General features: G+C 40.6%; 1 protein-coding gene across 1 annotated transcript in view; it reads right to left on the bottom strand.

Annotated features, from left to right (window-relative positions):
• Cntnap2 (contactin associated protein 2) overlaps positions 1–18,527 on the bottom strand; it is a 1,911,322-nt gene that overhangs the window by 342,917 nt on the left and 1,549,878 nt on the right. The window contains exon 15 of the mRNA XM_058574358.1: positions 7,091–7,218. Coding sequence (XP_058430341.1) covers positions 7,091–7,218 — 128 coding nt within the window. The remainder of the gene's footprint in view (positions 1–7,090; positions 7,219–18,527) is intronic.

The raw sequence follows: 18,527 nt of genomic DNA, 5'->3' as shown, positions 1-18,527 counted from the left end.
CTTGCAGTTAGACTGGATCCCTGTGAATTTTGCACAGTGGATGTGGGCAGAAGTGAGTTAAGCCACTTATAAGTCAGCCCTTAGAGATACTCCTGTGGTCTCCCTGCCCCAGTTCTCTTCACCCATACATTGTCAACTCTGGGGCTCCATGTTCTGGAGGGTAGACCTGGAGGAGGAAGGGGAGAGGGGCTACTATATCCACATGGGACCCCCTCCATTCCCCACACTTCCCACGCTGCCTTTGCCCAGAGAGGCATTCTTCATCATTCATGTGTTAGAATTTATGATGCAGTGAGACTGGTCAGTATCACCTAACCCAGGGTGCCCATCTGCTGGGAGGGGACTGGGGCTTTCTTACAGAGGATGAAGTGGGTGCAGGATAGTCTGGGAAAATGCAGTGTGGGGAGGAGCCATGGGGGGCTTGAGTTGGGTGCTGCTGGTGGGATCTGTCTAGGCAGGGGCAGGAGAGCATCCCAGGCACATGTGAAGCTAGCAAGAAACGATTACAAGGGTTTGGATGAAAGAGATGATCTTAAGATAATTTACCCCTCTTGGCCAATGTTTAGATATGTCAACCCCCAAAGAGCATAAGAGGCATATTTCCCCTCTCCGGCCAATCCTAATATCCAGGGGAGCAGAAATGAGGGCTCTGGAAGGAACCTTCCAGCTCCACCCAAGAACCCTGTTTCTGCCTCCTTGTCAGCCCACAGGGACAAAGCCTCCAGCTCTCCAGCTCCCAGGACATGGGGAGATTTGAGGGAGGAGGCCACAGGACATGCTTGCTTTAGAGCCTGCACTAGGCCCTTTCCTTGCCTTGTCTCTTGGAAGCCTGAGCAGCAAAGTGGCAAAGAGGGAAGCTTCCCACCCTTCTCTGCACCAGGAAGCTGCCTCCTCTTCACAGTAAAAACTGTCCCCATGCCCCACTGAGCCGTTTCCTGTCCCTCTGTTTGTCTACTCCTTTTCTGCTGCCCCAGCATTTGGCAAAGAGCCCAGACACAGAGTTGTGTGGCCTCTGTGCCTTCGTGGCATATTAACTGAGAGCTAGACCCACGTGCTCCCCTGTGGAAATATTTTTTTTTTTATTTTTTATTTTTTTTATTGGTTGTTCAAAACATTATAAAGCTCTTGACATATCATATTTCATACAATAGATTCAAGTGGGTTATGAACTCCCAATTTTACCCCAAATACAGATTGCAGAATCACATCGGTTACACATCCACATTTTTACATAATGCCCTATTAGTCACTGTTGTATTCTGCTACCTTTACTATCCTCTACTATCCCCCCTCCCTCCCCTCCCATCTTCTCTCTCTACCCCATCCACTGTAACTCATTTCTCTCCTTGTTTATTTTCCCATTCCCCTCACAACCTCTTATATGTAATTTTGTATAACAATGAGGGTCTCCCTCTATTACCATGCAATTTCCCTTTCTCTCCCTTTCCATCCCACCTCATGTATCTGTTTAATGTTAATCTTTTCTTCCTGCTCTTCCTCCCTGCTCTGTTCTTAGTTGCTCTCATTATATCAAAGAAGACATTTGGTATTTGTTTTTTAGGGATTGGCTAGCTTCACTTAGCATGATCTGCTCTAGTGCCATCCATTTCCCTGCAAATTCTATGATTTTGTCATTTTTTAGTGCTGCGTAGTACTCCATGGTGTATAAATGCCACATTTTTTTTTCATCCATTCATCTATTGAAGGGCATCTGGGTTGGTTCCACAGTCTAGCTATTGTGAATTGTGCTGCTATGAACATCGATGTAGCAGTATCCCTGTAGTACGCTAGGTTTAATGCAATGCCAATCAAAATCCCAACGGCATTTCTTGTAGAAATGGATAAAGCAATCATGAAATTCATATGGAAAAATAAAAGACCCAGAATAGCAAAAGCAACTCTAAGCAGGAAGTGCGAATCAGGCGGTATAGCAATACCAGACTTAAAACTATATTACAGAGCAATAGTAACAAAAACAGCATGGTACTGGTACCAAAACAGGAGGGTGGAACAATGGTACAGAATAGAGGACACAGAGACTAATCCACAAAGCTACAATTATCTTATATTTGATAAAGGAGCTAAAAGCATGCAATGGAGGGAGGATAGCATCTTCAACAAATGGTGCTGGGAAAACTGGAAATCCATATGCAACAAAATGAAACTGAATCCCTTTCTCTCGCCATGCACAAAAGTTAACTCAAAATGGATCAAGGACCTAGATATCAAATCAGAGACTCTGCGTCTGATAGAAGAAAAAGTTGGCGCCGATCTACATATTGTAGGGTCGGGCTCCAAATTCCTTAATAGGACACCCATAGCACAAAAGTTGATAACAAGAATCAACAAATGGGACTTACTTAAACTGAAAAGTTTTCTCTCAGCAAGAGAAACAATAAAAGAGGTAAATAGGGAGCCTACATCATGGGAACAAATTTTTACTCCTCACACTTCAGATAGAGCCCTAATATCCAGAGTATACAAAGAACTCAAAAAATTAAACAATAAGAAAACAAATAACCCAATCAACAAATGGGCCAAAGACCTGAACAGACACTTCTCAGAGGAGGACATACAATCAATCAACAAGTACATGAAAAAATGCTCACCATCTCTAGCAGTCAGAGAAATACAAATCAAAACCACCCTAAGATACCATCTCACTCCAGTAAGATTGGCAGCCATTATGAAGTCAAACAACAACAAGTGCTGGAGAGGTTGTGGGGAAAAGGGTACTCTTGTACATTGCTGGTGGGACTGCAAACTGGTGCGGCCAATCTGGAAAGCAGTATGGAGATTCCTGGGAAAGCTGGGAATGGAACCACCATTTGACCCAGCTATTGCCCTTCTTGGACTATTCCCTGAAGACCCTGTGGAAATATTTCAACTCTGGAAAAACAAGTAGACCCATGCGCTGTGCTGCCTCGTGGTAAGGGAATGGCAGCATACAGTCCTGGTTTGTCAAAATCTTGCATTAGAGAGACTTGGGCCTTACTATTACTCTGGAGTGTGTGATTACTTTCCCAAGGAACCAGTGTCCACTGTCCTTCGGATGCAGCTCCATCACTGGCTTCCTTGCTCTCCTGCTGCATGTTGCCCAGGCCTGCCGTGCTCCTGAACTGCGTCTGCTGCCTGCCTTTCCTTTTCTTGTTTGCCTCTGAGCCACCTCTGCAGCTTTAAGAAATTGAGTTTTCATCTGAGACCCCCAGCGTGACTCAAGTGAGGGTTCTGCCAGTCAGCTCTTGCAGCCAGAGCCAGTTGGTTTCTGGCATGGACTCAGGAGAAGTCCTTGAGCAACACATTTTCCAAAATTGTTTCTATCTGGGTTTATTGAAGACACTTGCTTTTGTAGCAAACTTGCTCCTAATTAATTGTTTCAAGTCTCTGCATCCCCAGAGGAGATATGGTAAATCTTTACCTTGCATGGCTGAGAATAAAACAATTAACTAGCAAATACTATATTCCTACAATTAGGTGTAGTCACCATATATAGTATGAATAAGATTTCTACTTCCCCAAACTGAAATCTATTCCATCCAAGTTTCCCAGCCACCTCCAAGAAAGATCACATATATAAATTTGAAAACAATGTCTATGCTGTTACTGGGTTTTGATCTTCTAAATGGCTCCTTTGTTTCTTCCTAGGTGAGCAGATATGGTTTGGGAGGGGAATTGGTAACTCCTCTGCACTTCGTATCTCAGCAAACCATCCATCACCAGTCACACTTGCAGTTTCATTTAGATTTGAGGTTTCCATTTGGATGTGTTTTGGGGAAAAAAAATCATACAGGCATAAGCGTTTCGCAGAGCTATATAGGAAATGCAGCATCCCTGGGTGGAACTCACTGATTTTCTTTAGCATTTTGATTATATGGGTCTATGAGTTCAGAGGAATCAAAGTGAAAATGAAACTCAGCAGGCACAGGAAATCAACCGAAACCACGGAAACGGCTGGGCAGAGCCACGGCAGTGGTTTCCTCCTCCAAAACTAGAGCTGAAGCCTAATTCAGAAGACATTGAGGTGAGGGCTGTCACTACCCAGCTCCTCAGAGACAGAGACATTTATAACAATGGAATTGTTTTTTTCTGAACTGTAGCTCCCAACACACTTCAATAATGGACACAAAGTAAGTTAATCTCTTTAAACAGGATAAATGCCCTGCACTTCTTAGATCACACGAATTGAATTCCCCAGCATCCAGGCTATGTTTGGAAATGACTTGGTAGATGGGGCTCAGGGTGAGACAAGACCCAAGTGGCATATTTTGAAGACATTTTAATTTAATTGCCCATTGATGGAGGAAAGAGAATGAAGTTAGAAAAACAATGCTGACCTTGTGTTTCTATCCTCTGCTCCATCTGTCCTGCAGGAGCCTGAGAGGGCGCTCAGGAATTTGCTGAGTAAATGCCGTTTTCAAAGCAGTATTTTGTTCATTTGTACAACAGAAACTCTAGTGTTTGCTTAGCCCACCTCTCACGGGACGGTGGGAGTTCAAGGAGATCAGGCACATACAAGAACTGGAACCGTGTTGGCGTGGAACACTTCATTACCACACCCGAGTGAGAACACCCTTAAAGGGACTGTGGGCCAGGAATGACTGACTCCCACCTGAAGGTCAAGTTCAAGGTTCAGTCCATGTTCTCAGTTGCCTGGGAAAAAGGGTGATCTGGCCTCTTACAAACACAAAAGTATTGCACAGAATCACCATTTAATATTGACCTTGGTTTTGTTTCCACAAAGCATCAGGTAAAACATGATTGAAAAAGAGTCTTTGAAGCAACATTCCCTATAAACTAAGATCATAAGGTCCATGAGTCCATGAATGAGGTCGCATTTGGCTTTATAATGGGACCTAATCACATTTCCAATAGAAATACAAAGGAACATTGACCATGATGCTTTTTAATTATAAAGTCTACCTGAAATACAACTTCGGTCATTCCTTTACTGAGCAACTGTTGTAATTATTTTATATCAGAAAATCTAATAAGTTATAAACTATTATTTTAGGTTTTCCAATATTCTTTCACGTGCATTTTCTCAAACTTTTTGTTCTTTGTTTTTTTTTTTTTTTTTTTTGGGTAGTACCAGGGACTGACCCAGGGCTTCATACTTAGGCAAGAGTTCAAGTGCACTGAGCTCCATCCCAGCCTTTTTCTATTTTTTAAATTTTGAGACAGGATCTCACCAAGTTGCCTCCTGTCCTGGCCTCCTGAGTCACTGGGATTACAAGTGTGCGCTGCCATGCCCCGCTCAAACATGGCTGGAACTTCTTTCTCTTATTCCCAGAGTACCCAACAGGTGCTGAACAAATAACAGGCCCATAATTAATTCTTCCCGAGGACTATTTGTCGTTTAGGAGAAAACAACCTAATATTAACTGTAAACTATATATTCTAGCTTATCCTATTATATGTTGCTAGAAAGTTCTCCTTAAGAATAGTAATAAAGGTTTGCAGAAGTGGGATTTTTATAAGTATATTAAGCTTATCAATTATTTAACAGAAGCCCTTTCTCTAATTTAAATCTAAATTCAGAATGAGAATTGATAAGCCAGAAATATTTTATCTTTATATGCTAATAGGTAATTATAACACAACAAAATTGATTTTCATTCTACAAAACATGAGAGCCTGTCTAATTTTAGAGAGCATTACAGTTTGTCTCTCAGCATACGTGTTTAAAAATGCATATTGATTATTATTTTATGTCAGTGTCTTTTTCTTAAACAGTCGAAATTAAATTTCTTACTGTGCGGTTCTACTAAGCCTGACTAGACAAATGAAATAATATTGTTCAATAAAGGCATGATAAAGATCTTTTGACCAGTTTCAATTTTACATGTAACATTTTCATTTTCTCAATGTAAGAAGAGAAAAATCAGTACCAACTCCATCTCTCTTTTGTATTAGGACATTCCTCTGCTTTAATTGCTGACAGCCTCGATTTACTAAGTAGTAAACTGTGAAGCATGCCTCATTACATTCCTTAGGACACCTTTTTGAGTGGATGCAATTATTTATTATCGAGTAGGTCTAATTCTCCGTTGATTTACGCAAGTAGTAAAAATATTCCATCTCACATAATGCTTTGCTAGGAGGAATACAAACCCAGGCATTAAAATCTTTATGGCCTCCCCAGGAGGCGTCGGCATGCAGGTGGTATTCTCATTACCATGGTGGAGAAGGTGGAGAGGCCTGCCAGAAATCTCTGGGTAGGCCAGTTACTCAGAGAGCAGAATCTAGGACTCTCCATGCCTGGCGCACGATCACAAAAGCATAGAACTCTCCAGAGAGTTACCCAAACCACATGTGCAGAAAAGAGAGGGAGAACGATACCCAGGATGCTCGTTGCAGAATCCCCATGGCAACCTGTCGCTGTTTCCCTGTCACCGCACATAAAGCACACAGAAGGGCATCAAACAACATAAAATCCTAATGGTGCCCTTAATTAGGTGGGTCCTCATTCTCACTCCCTTACCTCCCGCTGTCCAAGCCAGCAGCCCCCAATTCCCCTCTGTGGCGCCCAATCCTGAAAGCAAGATGTAGCCGCAGAAACAATCTTTGGCTTTCAAGGGACCATCAAGCTTTGATGATGATGAAGTTTGATAGCAATAATGTCAAACTTTATATGGCCATAATCCAAGTTTACAATGATACATTAAACCATAATGCTACTATTTATATCACCATAAACCCAGTTTATGGTGATATAAATAGTCACGCTAATGGCATTAACAGCAGCACTCAGTGGGATCCCAGCTGTTGAGTGCCGCTTTTATGCTATTAGCATTGCTATTTATATTACCATAAACTTAGGTAGTCAAACTTGTTACATATGAATATGAAAGGAAGATGGATAGCCACATCTTGTGCCCAAATCTAGGCTCCTGTACTGGAGACTTACGGCCTGTCACCCTCTTCTACAAACACAGGTCTGTTTAGCTCTCTGTTGCTTCTGCTAGTGTTTCATGATGGTCCAGTGGGACCCATGGAAGAGAAACCATTTTCTAGCATCCTTCAAGGAGCCCAGAAAGACGATTTACACGTGCTAGGAAAATTACAAGCCACAGCCACTGAGAAAACTTACTGTCTCCTTGGCAGCGCAGGGGACCCACACTCAGTTTGGCTTCTGAGCCTTGCCGGTCGGTATCTCCAACCACCACCTGGCTCACAGGCAGGTGGTCTTTGTAGGATAAGAAGCCGGCATCCTTCCTCCTGAATCACAGGGAAAGACAGAAAAGGATGAGGAGGCTGAGTTAGAAACGTGTCTTGTCTGATCATTGCTTATGGTGTCTAATAACTAACGGCAATCAGTCACTGTTCAGAAATTCATTGAGCAAAATCCCAGGCAGACTTGTCCTCTGCTGTCTGCGGGGACTGTCACAGTACATGGCTTAGAAGCAGTGCTGGAACCTTCGTCCTCTAGAAAACACACTGACACCCTGATTTCCAGAGATTCATAACTGATACACTATTACTATTTTAGCTTAAGAGTAGACCAGAGCACGTGCAGAGCACAGAGGGCACAGGCAGAATTTCCTGTTGTTACTGAATCGAAGGTTCAGTAAAGTCACCTAAATAATATATGAAACAACCCATTTAAAAAATCCTTTGTGTCCTTAATTGCTTTGAAGCAGTTCCTTAGGGAGATTTTTGCCTGCTGTGCGTCCGCTCAGTAAAGAACATTTTGGGTGTCGTGGTCACCTCTTGTTCACTTTAACAACCGAAATAGTTAATGTGAAGGTTCTAGCAATGAGCAGGTTCTAGGAAGTATCCATTTCCATCTATAATGAGGATTGCGTCTGAGATTCAAGCCCAGGCTCATGTTTACCCTATCTGGCCTTACCTGTTTTCAGGTCTCCAAACTCTACCCTCTACCCGCCCAACATAAACCAAGAGCATAGGGCTGGCAGTGAGGTACCCCTTCTAGGACAGTGTGCACAGGCCCAGGAGACGTTCCTGGTGGATGGAGGTGAGTTATGCGCAGCACTGTGTTTTTGGTCTTGTTCAGCAGATTCACCTAACTGGGGCCCACCCAGCTTTTCTGCTGCTGTGGCTAAGGGATTCCCTCTCTCATTTGGGGCTCGACGACCGAAAGGCACAGAACAGTTTGAAATCGTGCAGCAAAGTTCCCCTTTTATATGATAGTTTGCATTGTTCAATGTGTGAACATAAATAACAGCTATGAACTCTGATTTTGAATAATCCAAGAATGAGAGACACAGCTCAATAATCAGGCTAAAGATTTGCCATTCACATCTCTAGGCATAGTGCAGGGAATTGGGAGGAGCCAACCTGTGAAATTGCCCTGAAGAAACTCAGCCCTAAGGAGTGGCTACTTGTCCTCTGACCTAGAATGTCAGCAAACACAGGCTCCCTCTTGTGTCAGGCCTCAAGAAACCCAGGAAGGAGGAGGCACTGGAACTTAGTTAATGGGCCTCAAATATATATATATATATATATATATATATATATATATATATATATATATATATATATATATATATATTACACTGCTTTAATTATTTCACTATTTTCAAGTTTCCATAATAAAATTTTTCTAAAAAATTGTTTATCAAATATGAACTAACATCATCTAGACCAGTCCTGTGCTTATTATCGACACTGTGGCTACCAATGACCATGTTGCAAATATGTGAATGGAAGTTGTATGTATTAAAATCATGTCAAAGGGGCTGGGGCTGTGGCTCAGTGGTAAAGTGCTCACCTAGCATGCGTGAGGCACTGGGTTCAATCCCCTGCACCACATTAAAAAAAATTACAAAAACAAAACAAAATAAAGGTATTATGTCCATCTACAACTAAAAAATATTTTTAAAAATCATGTCAAAGAGGAAGCAAAGGCTTTGATATTAATTTTGTTATCTAGTGTTCCTTAAAGGAATGAGAAATGAAGTCTCCTTCAACCACACACTGAAATATGACAATCAAGTGGAAACCACGTATTGTATTCCCATGGGACATGGGGCAGATATCCTTTAGGAGATGTCTGTCACTTAGAATTGCATGACTCTAAATCAGGGCTCTGCAAATAAGTCCTGGAAACCAAATTCCTTGTTCCCTGCTTTCTTTCGTATGTCCAAGAAGTTAAGATTGATTTTTATGTTTTTAAATGGTTATTAAAAAAAGAAGATATTTAGTGACATGAAAATGATATAAAATTCGTTGTTAGTATCCATAATAGAGTTTTATTGAAAGAAAGCCATTTTTTTAAAAATAATGTTGTTCATGGCTGCATGCTATAACTTGAGACTTGAAGTGACAGAGACCATCTGGCCCTAAGGGCTTAGACTGGTCACAAGGGCTTCAAATGTTTATTGTTTAGCCTTTCACAGGAAAAAGAAATCTGCAGATTTCTGCTTAAATCATCTTTATGTACAATTCCTCCAGAAATTTATTGGGTAAATATCCTACTGACAATCACGGGCAGCAGGTGTGGCCTAACTCAGGTGTCCAGGGTATAATAGACAAGGAAAGGGGCAAAGGAGGGTGGGGGTAGATGCACTGAGAATAAATGAGAGGAACATCTCAACCTCAATTTACATAAAAGAACTAAACTTAATTAATAATTGACTTTTTGATTGAACTTGCTCTGTCCTGCATCAGTTTGGTTGAGCAGATATGCCTCCTGTTGGGAAGGGTGGGCTCTGCAGCTTCGGGCACTCTCACTGTTCAGCTACCCTCGTATGCAAGATTGCATGGGGACTTTTATAAAAACATGATTCTGAGTGGGAATGTCCTCATGAAATTCTGTAATAAAATGCATAATGCTCACGAAAATCTGGACAGTACAGTGGGACCAATTTTTATATACACCTCCACATAAATGTCACATGTGGTTCATGGATACACCAGTGTAATCATGCCTCAGATACAGGTCAGGAACACTTCCAGCACCCAGAAGCACCTCTTCTCTCCCCTCCCTACAGTCAAGACATGGATAACTACCATTTTATTAAAAATATTTTAAAATTTTCAAATAATTAAAAAAATTGAATAAGAGATTATATTATATTAATAAAAATTTGAAAAATGAAAATGAGCACGTTCCTATTGTGATTGCTTGTCTCCAGTGTTTGCCGATGGTGAATAATGCTGCCAAGAACTTCCTCGTAAGTGTGTTACTTATTAGCATTTACCTATGTTAGACATTTACCCAAAATTAGAAATGCTGGGTCAAAAAGTATGTTTAGCTTTAGTGGATAATTTTGAGCACCTTTCCCAAGAGTTTGTACCAGTTGTACCAATTGTACAATTCCTCCTGCAGCATCTGAGAAGTCAGGGTGCACTGGGTGTGGGCCAGTGCTTGGCTCTGTTGGTCTTTTTGTGATGAGTGAGAAAGTAACTGCCTTATAGGGAAACATGGGCTAAGGTAAGAGTATTTTAAAAATAAACCTTTTGAAATATTCCAATCACTGTTGCCAATATTTGTATGTGTTTAACCTAATAAGAAATCATATACTTTCATAATTGGGAATTTAAAATCTTCATAATAATTCTATAAATGAGTTTGGACTTATTTTTTGATGCAAAAACTGGCCATTAATCAATTATTTTTCTATAAAAAGTGATGAGCGTCAGGGATAATAGAAACTGATAAGCCACATTTTTGTCCATACAATCAATTTCATATTATTGGTCACTAATACTGAAAATTAAAATCTTGATTTGCTAATTACACTTAGTAATATATATTACCCCACATTTCACTGATAACAGAATGATAATTAGAGCATTTATTTTGATCCCAGTCACCAGTGCATAAGTGGTACAGCATAGATTCTATTCTAAACTATCTGGATCACATTCTAGGACTTTCTAAGGAGGAAATTTTCAGAATAAAATAAGAAATCACTGCGTCAGTTAGAAGCATTTTCTCTTAGTTCTCATTTAGATGAGGTGAGAAGGTGATTTTGAAATTGCACTTAGCTAGTCTGAAACATTGATGCTTCACGTAAGTCCCAAGATAAAGGATGTCTGCAGTCTGACTTGCCCTTGACCTCCTCCATCTCCACACTGAGCAAATGAGCCCCCCAGAGCTACCTAATCAACCACCCAAGTTTTAACAGAGTGCAGCACGGGTAATAGTTATAGCCCTCTGATAGCCCTTACCTAATTGGGGAAGAAAAAGAAAAGAGGTGTATGAAATTCACAAAGCAGTGGGGGCTCACATTGGTTGTGGAGACACACTCATAGATGCCAATAAATTAGTTTGACAAAAGTTCCTGACGTGATTCTTCAGCACAACCCACTTCCACGTGACCTCAGATCTGGATAGGAACCCTCCACAGTATCCACCTGATGTCCATCTTAGGATCCAGTGTGAATTTTTTGTTTTTAGTAAGCAAAACTAGACCGTTGATGTTATGCTCTTTGGAGATTGAGGTCAATCTAATTTAGGAGATACTCAGTAAACCAGTTATCATGTTAGCATAATGAGCTAATCACATCTGACAGGACGCCTGCACATTAGGAACACCCTGTCATCCGTTTCCAATAGGCTCTGAACTCGGGCTCTCCCGGGGCCCTCAGCACTGGGCTGAAGAGGAGCTCGATCCCATAGATTTTGCACCTTTCATCTGGCATTGCCTTTTGCTTTTCTGAGAAATTCCCTCTTCTGTTTTTCCTCTGCCTGCTGGGAAAGCAAACCAGCCTCTAGGCAGCTCGGTCTTACTCTTAGCTCAGTGAAAAGAAAAGCATTTAAACAATTTAAGAATAACTGTCTGGAGCTGCTACAATTGTGAGCCTGCTTATCTTCCAGATGATGTGAAAGTCCTCCTAGGAGTGTGTCTCACAATCCCATCAGAGGACTCCTTTGTGGAGTCTTTATAGTTCCCCGATACTACTGCATCACCTCAGCTAGAAATTTCTGGAAAGAACCCAGGGAATAAAAGTTTTAGCTACAGAAAGTGTCTCACACAAAAAAAGTAGAAATGTGAAATAAACAAATGAGAAGACACTTAACATTATTAGTCACTAGGAAAATTTGTTTGAAACTATACTGAGCCGGGTGCGATGGCACGTGCCTGTAATCCCAGCGGCTTGGAAGGCTGAGGCAGAAGGATCGAGAGTTCAAAACCATCCTCAGCAAAAGCAAGATGCTAAGCAATTCAGTGAGACCTTGTCTCTAAATAAAATACAAATTAGGGCTGGGGATGTGGCTCAGTGGTTGAGTGCCCCTGAGTTCAACCCCTGGTTCTATCCACCTCCCACCCCCCTGAAAAAAAAAAAAAAACAACAACCCCAAACTACACTGAGATGGCATTTCCCACCTACCAGGATAGCCACAGTTAAGAAGACAGACAATGACACTGATTGACAAGGATTTGGAGATTCATCATACATTGTAGGTACACTTTTGAAAGCATTTTGCCAGATTCTTATAAAGTCAAACATAGATTTACCATGTACCCAATAATTCCACCCTGTGCATTTACATAGGAAATGAAAACATATATCCACATGAAGACTTTTAGGTAGGATATGAGAATGGGGGGATAGAGATAAATGTTTGTTAAAATTTTAAACTGATTTTAAGGAGATGTTTACAGCAGCTTTATTTATATTAGCCCCCCAAATGAAAACAACCCAAATTTCCATAAACAAATGAATGGATATAAGAAATGTGGCATGTCCATATAATGGAATATTACTCATTAATGCAAAGTAGTGAGACATGGATCCATGTCACGACATGAATAAACCTCAACAAACTATAGTGACAGAAACCATCCACAGAAGACAATATATTCTATAATTCCACCTAAATAAAATGCCCAGAAAAGGAAAATCTATAGAAGAAGCAAGTAGATTAGAGGTCACCTGGATCTGGGGCTAGAAATAGATGAGTGGTAAAGAGGAATCTTACCTGAGGACCCTCCACAATATTTGCACAATGTAATAGGAGTCATGGGAATGTCCCAATTCTGTATTGTGGTGATTTATTGCACAAGTCAGTAAATTTACTTAAGATCTTTGAAGCATATACTTAAATTAGATGAATATTATGGTATATAAATCACATATCTATAAATTCTTAAAAAAAAGAACTATAGATAGTTGCAAATGCCAGCCTAGCAATGGGAAATACAATTCTTCAAGACAACTCCCTGTTTTGAACACTTTACCCTGTTTTAAAAGTTTTGTAAGAATATGAAGAATATGCACATATTCCACTGGCCCTGTCTCCTAGGTCAGATCTCATAACACCTCTTTTTTTGGGGGGGAAGGTACCAGGGATTGAATTCAGGGTCCCTTGGCCACTGAACCACATCCCCAGCCCTTTTACAAAATTTTTATTTCTTTTGAATTTTATTTAGAGACAGGGTCTCACTGAGTTGTTTAGCACCTTGCTTTTGCTGAGGCTGGCTTTGAACTCACACTCCTCCTACCTCAGCCTCCTGAGCCTCTGGGAATACTGCTGTGTGCTATCAAGCCTGGCTGGAACACCTCTTTTAGAACACCCTCATTTAGTCTGTTCTCTTCACCCTGACTTCTATAAACATTCTTTCTTTTTAAAAAGATTATTTTTAATTAACATAAAAATTTAACAAGTTAAAATTTCAAAATAGCATAAAATGTTTTATCCATTTTATCTATGCTCTAGTCTCTTTTCCAGTCTTCATTTAGAATTTGTCACTTACCCCAACCTGTAACACCCGTCACAGTCCCAAACTAGCTTCAAAATGAGGGACTGGACCTCATTCAAACCAGACATCCTTGGGGCTCCAGAACATGATTAATGGTCACTTCTGTTCAATGGTCACTATTTGCACTTATAATATCCTTCAAATGCCAACACTTTTAGCACCAAATCTTTACCTCAAGGAGTTCCTACACTCTCTGGAAATGTTATGTCCCAACAGTTAACAGATTATTTGGATTCCCAAATAATCATTCAGGAACATATTTATTACACAAAGTGAGACAGACTCTACCCAGGAACGAGAGGCCACTCCATGGTATAATAACAAACTCTATATGATTGCTTAAAAGTTTATGTCTAATGTTATCTAAACAAGTGCAGGAAACCTATACACTGGAGTCAATACTCATTCTAGTTTAATATTTTTTAAAGTAAATGAGAGTTTTTACTTTATTGTCTCCAACTTAATCTTTCTGTATCTTCTCTGCTCTGGGGATGTGAACAGCCACCTTTCTCTTAAAAAGGAATGCGTCCACTCTTCTGTTGTGGTCCTATTAAAATCTCTCCTAGGAAATACTGTGACAAAACATTTTTTTCCATGCCTTTTTAGTAGAAGCAATGCCTTAACGAGCATGCTCAACAGAGCTAGGGCAGACTATTGTTTTAGACTAGGCTCCTGTCCTGGGCCCCAGCAGTTCAGACTAAACCAACATGGAGTCACTTGTGCTAAGTGCCACGTGATAAAATGCAACCTCAACACACACCATTTTTCCAAATCACTGGAGATTCAAAGCAGCTAATCTGAACTGGCCATGGACCTGAGCCAGCATGCTAAGAAGTCCGCTGTTTTAACCTTGTAAAGAAAGTAACTTTGACACAACTAGCCCACACTCTGATCTCTGTTTCTGCTTTCTTCAGCCCTTTTCTGTCTATAAAGTCAACTTGCTCTGCTCAGTTCATCAGTGTGTCCATTGTGTCCAAAGAATGAGGTGTGGCCGATAATAAAAAAACTAGTTAGACCTGAAGCAGACCAGAGACCCTCACTTAGAAGACCCTTACCATAATTAAGCAGAAACCCCCACCGTATTTGTAACAAATAAGTTTCTCTTCTTGTCAGAAAGGTTTTTACACAGGATATCAGCAAAAACGTCTGCAGAAGGCATTGTGGTTTGTAGCTTCCTCGTTTTTGTAAATGCCAGGTTTGCAGAAAAAAACAAAACAAAACACAACCTTGTAATACCTCTGTCTCACCTGAAAAAATGCAACAAAATGTACTTGTCATGTAAACCTTCAAACCCCTCCTCCCACAGGGTAAAAAAAATATACTGGTGTTACAGGTTAGGGTAAGTGAAAAATTCTAAAGGAACTTCCAGACTCAAGGTCCAGAGAATTTTAGGCAATTGCCCCTCTGGACCCTGCAGCCAATCAATCTGCTTCCTGAAAATTCCCTGGTGTCCAGCCTCATCTGTCTACATTAGACCCTTAAATTAAGTTTGCAATAATTTTGGACAAGACAAAGGGCTACTCCTATAAATGAGATCTCCATGAATGGTGGAGGCTGTAGTGGGGAGAGAAAGGAATGTTCTCTGGGATGATTAGGTGGAGGTGGCTGCATTCTTAAAAGGGAAGCCCCCCAAGCCAACCATGATGTGGGTTTGCATTTCCTCTATGTACAAAAATCATGTCTACCTGTAGTCCAGGGCTGTGTTCATAGAACACACAAGGCAGTCACAGCATCACTCCACCATCAGAGGGTGAAGTAAACAGCAAAGCTGTCTAAAACACAATAAAGAACTTTCTAGATACTTCCAGTGGTGTCCTCAGTCACCATTGACTATTGAGCCTTCCTTAGGGCTACAAGATAGTGTTCCCTACAAAGCAATTAGAGTAATTAGGAAAACAACCTTCATGATTAGATCTTCAGAATCCATGCCTGTGTCCCCTATGAAATGAAGGTAATTACAGATTCAATTACTCCTTTTCAGTGGGAATAGCTCAGGCCTTTTATAAATGCTAGACAATTCTCTGTTCAGGTTAGACTGTCTTAGAAAGCCATTGTAATCATTTGGAGATTTTATGCAAAATACTGTTCTTTGATTTGCCTTTCTGGAATGCAAGTTCCCTGAGGGCAGATGTATTGTTTCGTGAAACTTTATAAAATAAACACAAGTGGCTGGCTCTGCATGGTTCTTGATGATTAAATAAATACAGGAATAAACACACATGCCAGTTAATGAGGCTTCCTATTAATGATGAGAGATGGAAAGTAGCCCTGTCTCATAGTGGAGTTTCTTGAAAGCCCTTGAAACACTTTGATTATTCTTTCTCTGTAATTGAGGTTTTATTTATTTTTTCTTTAGAAAGTAATATTTAATTGGGAGTTTCATAAATCGCTAATGTAGCAAAACAACATAAGACTTAGATGAGTCTTTAAGACTCTGTGTCTATATAAAGGTAAATTGGCTAATTTATCTGAGCAATTTTTTTTTACATAGATGTGCTATGACATGGTTCTTTGATTCTGCTTTTGTGTATGTGTATTTAACTCTAGAGCAGGAAGTTGTGATTGAACAAATTTGACATCCTTCTATATGTGGCATAAACCACTTTGGGTGTCAGGTCTATTTGTTATGGAGTGGGGTCACTGATGGTATGGGCCCTTTGAAGGTAGGACTTTAGGGTCCTACAGAGTCTCCCAGAAGCCATTAGAGCAGTATCCAGCATGTGCTTGGAGAGATGATGTAGTTATTAGCTAGATCCAGAGGTAACAGAGTAGGAATAGAACAAGCCCTGGTTTTAGGTACTCAACTGGTTAGTAGCTAAGCTAGGAAAAACAGACCAAATCTCCAATGCTCTAAAGTTAAAGAGGAGTAGATATATTTACGTTTCTCAAGTTCTGCTAAAATAATTACAGTCATTACTTTAAATAATATGGAAATCTATTATTTTTATGTACAGGAAAATTATCTCCCTGGATGAAAAATTAATTTGGATCACCAACATTTTCCTTTGACTATGTACATTCATACTCTCCCCAGGCAAGTGATCCTTGTTTTGGTGAATCATGGCTCCGAGATGCATGAGTAACGTGAGGGTCCCTTGATGTGCAGTTTCCTTGCTATTTCTATATGTTTTTGCTTCTAGCGATTAATGGCCAACTCCCAGCATCTCAGAAGTAGTTAATGGGAAAATATTTTTTTTAGGCTAAGTCCATTTTTGAAAATTAGGGTGAGTAGCTGGGCTCTTCTGAGTGTGTTTTAAGCTTTGTTTCTAACTAAAACACCGATGCAGGAATTGGAATGACACACACACACACACACACCTGTCCCTCTCTGGCTTTTCCTGGTTTTGTGAAGTTCACCTCCCTCCTCTCTCCTGCCTGGGCGGCCCCCAGGTGGGATTCTTCAAAGGCTGCATAGCTGGCTTCATTTCACATGCTCTGCATCTTGCCCACACACAGGGCCATGCACAGGACTCTGAAGGGAGGCCATGGCCCACACCTCTGTGTGCCTTCACCTGGACACTAGACGGGGGTCCTCCAGGCTCATGTGATTTGGTTGTACCTCGTGTCTGTCTTCTGGCTCCAGAAGACGTGTACTGAGCCCTCTCATGGTGGCGGAGGTGCTTGGGTGGAGCGCGTGCTTTAGGAATGGCTCCCCTCCGCCATCTGAAGAGCGTCCCTGGGTCACGCTGGCAAGCCTGGCACTCAGCGTTGAATGTGGAATGACTACATGGGAATTGAGAAAGTAGAGACAACTCCTAAACCTTTGTTCTGAAGTTGGAATGAGAAATGAAACAAGCAATAAGGTGGAAACTAAAGGGGTTTTAGTTCACCTTCTGGAAAAACCCAATTTATGACTTCTTCCCTGGATATAGAAGGAATTCTAAACCTAGACGATTTTTATAGTATCAAATTTTTTATCTAATCCGTGTAAATTCTTCCTTCACTGTTTCCAGAGAACTCTTTAAACATGAAAGACAGTGATCAATTTTCCACTTCCTCTGCCCACTCAAAACATCAGACCTGACACGTTTGGCCTCAGAATAAGGGAATGGGCCTTGAGTTTTTATTTCATGGGATTGACCATACCAAAAGGCGTTAGTTTTCAATGATATATGTATTCTTTTTTTCAACCAAGAAGTATTGTTTTTCCTTCTTGTGGTCATATCTAAAGCTCTTTCCAAGTAACACATCAATATAAATGATTCTCATATTGATCACCACATCTTTTCTCTACAAACATCACATCACCTTTAATATACTTAATCATTCCTACTTCATCTCAGCAGGTCTCTATGCTCCACTAGTGAACACAAAAGTCTAGTTTGAAGGGGAAGCTTTTACCTGTCTCTGAATTCAGTAAGGCCTTTAAGATGAATAATATTTTTGCTTAATTAATTATTTTGCAGTACTGGGGATTGAACCCAGGACCTTATGCAAGTACCCTATCCCTGAACTACGTCCCCAACACATTTTTTTTTTTTTTGACAAAGGGTTTTGCTAAGTTTCTGAGGCTGGTGTTGAACTTGAAGTTCTAGTGCCTCAGCCTCTTGGGTATCTGGGAGGTACAGGTGTTCCCCATGAGCCTGATTAATACTTATTTTCATGTTATCAATATTTCAAAAATGCCGAGGGATGTAAATATCTGTAAATGGTACACCACCTTGGCTACAATAATGATAAGCACTTGTTCTTTAGGATGAGATGGTACAAGTAAAAGTAAAACTTGAAAAACCTCTTACATGAGTGAGAGTTGACCAAGGAAAGAGCCTAAAGATCGCCATCGGTGTTAGGCATGAAGGAGGAAGGAGAAACCAAGGAAATTTAAAATAAAGGATCTAAAATCTGGGAGGAAGT

Source organism: Marmota monax, unplaced genomic scaffold (genome assembly GCF_021218885.2).
Source record: "Marmota monax isolate L192 unplaced genomic scaffold, Marmota_monax_Labrador192_F-V1.1 WCK01_AAM20220418_F8-fsc00193, whole genome shotgun sequence".
Taxonomy (NCBI): domain Eukaryota; kingdom Metazoa; phylum Chordata; class Mammalia; order Rodentia; family Sciuridae; genus Marmota; species Marmota monax.
This window is presented reverse-complemented; position numbering and strand designations above follow the sequence as displayed.